Source organism: Rhinoraja longicauda, chromosome 34 (assembly GCF_053455715.1).
Source record: "Rhinoraja longicauda isolate Sanriku21f chromosome 34, sRhiLon1.1, whole genome shotgun sequence".
Classification (NCBI taxonomy): Eukaryota; Metazoa; Chordata; class Chondrichthyes; order Rajiformes; family Arhynchobatidae; genus Rhinoraja; species Rhinoraja longicauda.
The window spans coordinates 2971205-2976506 of NC_135986.1; the positions used below are offsets into that span (position 1 = coordinate 2971205).

Genomic DNA, 5302 nt, shown 5'->3' on the forward strand with positions numbered 1-5302 from the left:
GGAAATCCCGCCCCCGCCCCGCCCTGCTCTGCGGGCGGTGATTGACGGGCGGGCCCGCGGGCGGCGGGGATGCGGCGCGCGGGGGTCGGGGCCGCGATCGCGGCGGCAGGTGGGGGGGGGAGGTAGCGGGGTGGGCATAGCAACGGGGGGAAGGGGGGAGCGGGGTGGGCATGGCAACGGGGGGGAGCGGGGAGCGGGGTGGGCATGGCAACGGGGGGGAGCGGGGGGGAGCGGGGTGGGCATGGCAACGGGGGGGAGCGGGGTGGGCATGGCAACGGGGGGAAGGGGGGAGCGGGGTGGGCATGGCAACGGGGGTAGAGTGGGGTGGGCGGGGGAGAGGGAGGGGGAGTGTGAGGGGGGAGGGGGAGGGGGAGTGTGAGGGGGAGAGGAAGAGAGGGAGGGGGAGTGTGAGGGGGGAGGGAGAGAGGGAGGGGGAGTGTGAGGGGGGAGGGGGAGTGTGAGAGGGAGAGAAGGAGGGGGAGTGTGAGGGGGGAGGGGGGTGGGCATGGCAACGGGGGTAGAGTGGGGTGGGCGGGGGAGAGGGAGGGGGAGTGTGAGGGGGGAGGGGGAGGGGGAGTGTGAGGGGGAGAGGAAGAGAGGGAGGGGGAGTGTGAGGGGGGAGGGAGAGAGGGAGGGGGAGTGTGAGGGGGGAGGGGGAGTGTGAGAGGGAGAGAAGGAGGGGGAGTGTGAGGGGGAGGGAGAGAGGGAGGGGGAGTGTGAGGGGGAGGGAGAGAGGGAGGGGGAGTGTGAGGGGGGAGGGGGAGTGTGAGAGGGAGAGAAGGAGGGGGAGTGTGAGGGGGAGGGAGAGAGGGAGGGGGAGTGTGAGGGGGGAGGGGGAGAGGGAGGGGGAGTGTGAGGGGGGAGAGGGAGAGGGAGGGGGAGTGTGAGGGGGAGGGGGAGAGGGAGGGGGAGTGTGAGGGGGGAGGGGGAGAGGGAGGGGGAGAGGGAGGGGGAGTGTGAGGGGGAGAGGGAGGGGGAGTGTGAGGGAGGGAGGGGGAGAGGGAGAGAGGGAGGGGAGTGAGGGGGGGAGGGAGAGAGGGAGGGGAGAGGGCGAGGGAGAGGGAGGGGGAGTGTGAGGGGGGAGGGGGAGTGTGAGAGGGAGAGAAGGAGGGGGAGTGTGAGGGGGGAGGGGGAGTGTGAGAGAGGGAGGGGGAGTGTGAGGGGGGGAGTGTGAGAGGGAGAGGGAGGGGAGTGTGAGGGGGAGGGGGAGTGAGAGAGGGAGGGGGAGTGTGAGAGGGAGAGAGGGAGGGGGAGTGAGAGGGGTAGGGGGAGAGAGGGAAGGAGGGGGAGTGTGAGGGGGGGAGGGGGAGTGTGAGGGGGAGGGGAGAGGAGGGAGAGGAGAGGGGAGAGGAAGGGGGTAGGATGGTGTGTTAGAGAAGAGGGGGGCAGGGCGTGGGAGTGGGGAGAGCCAGGGGTAGGGTAGGATAGGGGGAGAGGAGGAGGAGGGAGAGGAGAGGAGAGGAGGGGGGTAGGATGGAGCGTGAGGGGAAAGGAGGGGAGTGGGAGAGGATATAGGATGGAGGGGTGGAATAGATGGAGGGTAATTGGGGTAGGGGTGGAGAGGGGGAGGGGGGATGGGGAGAGGAGTGAGTAGGATAGGGGAGGGGAAGGAAGAGACGGAGGGGTAGAGAGGAGAGAGATGGGGTGGAGAGGGTGATGGGAGTAAAGGGAGCTTGAGGGGGAGAGGAGGGTGAGGGTGCTGTCGGGGAGGGAGGAGGGGGAGGGTGAGGGGGTGCTGTCATGGGGAGGGAGGAGGGGGAGGGTGAGGGGGTGCTGTCATGGGGAGGGAGTAGGGAGGAGGGTGAGGGGGTGCTGTCATGGGGAGGGGGAGGGCTGGTTGGTGGTAGAGCGGGCAGAGGGGTAGAGAGGGACAGCGATGGATGGATCGTAGAGGGAGGGGTAGGGGAGAGCGATGGAGAGAGGGGAGGGGGGCAGAGGTGGGGTGGAGGGTGCGTGAGTGAGTGGAGGGATGGAGGAGAGGAGGGGGAAGAGGAGAAGGTTAGGGGCGTGAGAGGAGAGGAGGGGGGTGAGGAGAGTAAGGCGTAGGGAGGGAGGGAGAGGGAGGGAGGAGAGTGTGCGGGGTGGGGTAGAGCGAGGGGGGACCGGGGAGCTGTCGTGGGGAAGGGTAGGGTAGTTTGGAGGGAGAGGCAGAGGAGGGGAGCGGAGGTGTTTGCTCAGATGGAGGGGAGGAGAGGAGGGTGCTCGATTGAGGGGTAACGATAGAGGGAGGGGCGGATGGAGAGAGAGGAGTGGAGCAGTAACGGGAGCGATGGGGATCGGATGTAGGGAGCAAGATGAAGGAGGAGGGGAGAGGGATGGAGAGAAGGAGGGAAGATGTGAGGGGGAGAGAGAGAGAGATGGAGTGGGGAGGAGAGGGAAGGTGGACACAAAATGCCGGAGTAACTCAGCAGGTCGAGCAGCGTCTCCGGAGAGAAAGAATGGGTGACGTTTATGGATCGAGACCCTTCTTCAGTCTGAAGGAGGGTCTCGACCTGTAATGTCACCCATTCCTTCTCCCCCCGAGGTGTCACCCCGTCCCGCTGAGTTACTCCGGCATTTTGTGTCGACCTTCCCTCCTCCCCCCCACTTCTTCCCCTCTCCAGCATCTGCGGTTCTTTCCCACACCTGGAGCTGGGAAGGAGTGGGGTAGATGGAGAAGGTGGGAGAGGGGCGGGAGGGAGGGAGGGGGGAGAGGGGCTAGCACGGGAGGGGGGAGGAGAGAGGGGGGTTGTCTCTGTGTCGTCCGGCACTTGACTGGAATTCCCTTTCTGTCTTCCCCAGCGTGGAGACTCCGGTGCACCACTGCCGATGGGGTGGATGTTCCAGGTATCTCCCTCCGTCCCGGTCCCCCCCCCCCCTCGCCAGCGCTGTGCCCCCGTGCCGCACGGAATTGTCCCCCGTGTGTGTAGGATATAGTGTGGGTTGCCAACTATCTCGCTCCCAAATACGGGACAAGGTGACGTCACCGCCCCGCGTGACCTCACCCAGCCAGCGGCCACGTGCTCCCGCTCCACCAACGGCGGCCGCCCAGGCCTACACTGTCCGGGCCTACAGCGTCCGGGCCTACAGCGTCTCCCGGGCCTAATACGGGACAAGGGCGGTCCCGTCCGGGCCAAACCAATTTAGCCCAAAATACGGGATGTCCCAGCTAAAGGTCCTTCTGTAGTTGTACAGGGCCCTGGTGAGACCGCACCTGGAGTATTGGGTACAGTTTTGCTCTCCTAATTTGAGGAAGGACATCCTTGCTATTGAGGCAGTGCAGCGCAGGTTCACTAGGTTAATCCCCGGGATGGCGGGACTGTCGTACGAGGAAAGATTGAAAAGACTGGGCTTGTATTCACTGGAGTTTTGAAGGATGAGAGGGGGATCTTGTAGAGACGTGTAAAATTATAAAAGGACTGGACAAGCTAGATGCAGGAAAAATGTTCCCAATGTTGCGGGGAGTCCAGAACCAGGGGCCACACAGTCTTACAATGGATGGCGTTACGTTCTTATGGTAAGATGGGATTGTATAGAGACGTATAAAATTATAAGAGGACCGGACAAACTAGATGCAGGAAAAATGTTCCCAATGTTGGGGGAGTCCAGAACCAGGGGCCACACACACACACAGTCTAAGAATAAATAGGAGGCCATTTAAAACTGAGGTGAGAAGGAACTTTTTCACCCAGAGAGTTGTGAATTTGTGGAATTCTCTGCCACAGAGGGCAGTGGCGGCCGATTCACTGGATGGATTTAAGAGAGAGTTAGATAGAGCTCTAGGGGCTAGTGGAATCAAGGGGTATGGGGACAAGGCAGGCACGGGTTACTGATTGTGGATGATCAGCCATGATCACAATGAATGGCGGTGCTGGCTCGAAGGGCCGAATGGCCTCCTCCTGCACCTGTTGTCTAAGTTTCTATATAATGCGGGACAGTTGGTTGTAAGCAATGAAAATGTTGGAATAACGGAGTAATGCATCCATTCGTTCGTTCGTTGATACATAACACGGCCTTTCACGGTCTCCGCCCCACCCAGGGACTCCGGCCATCCAGCTCGGCGTGGCGGACTCCAGAGGGAACGCCAGCCTGGGGAAGGGCTTCGTGCCGGGCGCGGCCGACGCCGTGGGTATCGAGATGAACATCATGGTGTGCGCGGTGTTCGTGGGGCTGGTGATGGTGCTGATGACCGCCGCCATCTACCTCACCTGGAAGCGGAGAGGTGAGCGCCCATCCTGGACACCCCTCCCCCACCATCCCACCCTCCCCCCCCACCCAACCCTCACCCCCTCCCTCATCTCCTGCAGTCTCACCACCACCTCCCCCCCCCCTGCAGTCTCTCCACCACCCCCTACCCCCCAGGGGGAAGGAAGGGGATGAGCAGAGGGATGGAGGGAGGAGTTCAGGGAGAGAGAGGGGGGGTGAACAGAGGGATGGAGGGAGAGAGGGGGAGAGGGGAGGGGTGAACGGAGGGATGGAGGGGGTGAATGGAAGGAGGGTTGCAGAGGAGGAGAGGGGAGGGGTGAACAGAGGGATGCAGGGAGAGAGGGGGGAGGTGTGAACGGAGGGAAGGAGGGAGGAGTTCAGGGAGAGAGGGGAGGGTGGGGGTAAACGGAGGGGTGCAGGGAGAGAGAGGGAGGGGATGAGCAGAGGGATGGAGGGAGGGGTGCAGCGAGAGAGGGGTGAGGGAGGGGGTGAACGGAGGGATGGAGGGAGAGGGATGGAGGGAGGGGATGAGCAGAGGGGGAGGGAGGGGATGAGCAGAGGGGGGAGGGAGGGGATGAGCAGAGGGGGGAGGGAGGGGATGAGCAGAGGGGGGAGGGAGGGGATGAGCAGAGGGGGAGGGAGGGGATGGGCAGGGAGTGGGAGGGAGGGGTGCAGGGAGTGGGAGGGAGCTGGGCCGTTTCCCCGTGGACCCCCGTCTCGCGGTGCCGCTGCGCGTGAGCTGCAGGATCTCCAGCCCGCTGACCCGTGCCCCACCCTTCCCCTCTCTGTGCTTGCAGGACAGCAGTGGCGAGACTGGGAGGACCACGCGACCAAGCAGCAAGCCCTGGAGAAGAGCTGAGGGGAAGAGGACGGGGGAGAGGGGTGGGGGGGAGGAGGCTTCCCCTCTTGCCACCCTCCGCCGAGTCCATCCGCCTCCCCCCACCCCCGGGGGTGTCTCTCCCTCACGCCCTGAGACCCCCCAGGTAGGAAGGACCCTCCATGACAGCCAACCACACGTCTCCGGAGTCCATCTTCCCGCACGCACGCGCGCGCACACCCATCGCGCGGGACTGTCGGTGTCTGTGGTTCTGATGCAGAATAAAGTCAGTGGAACTGG

General features: G+C 64.1%; 1 protein-coding gene across 1 annotated transcript; it reads left to right on the forward strand.

Annotated features, from left to right (window-relative positions):
• On the forward strand, positions 1-5302 carry LOC144609362 (uncharacterized). The gene is made up of 4 exons (XM_078427813.1): positions 1-109; positions 2782-2826; positions 4019-4201; positions 4983-5302. Exons 1-4 carry the CDS (start codon positions 70-72, stop codon positions 5042-5044), a joined length of 330 nt encoding a protein of 109 aa, XP_078283939.1. The 5' UTR covers positions 1-69; the 3' UTR covers positions 5045-5302.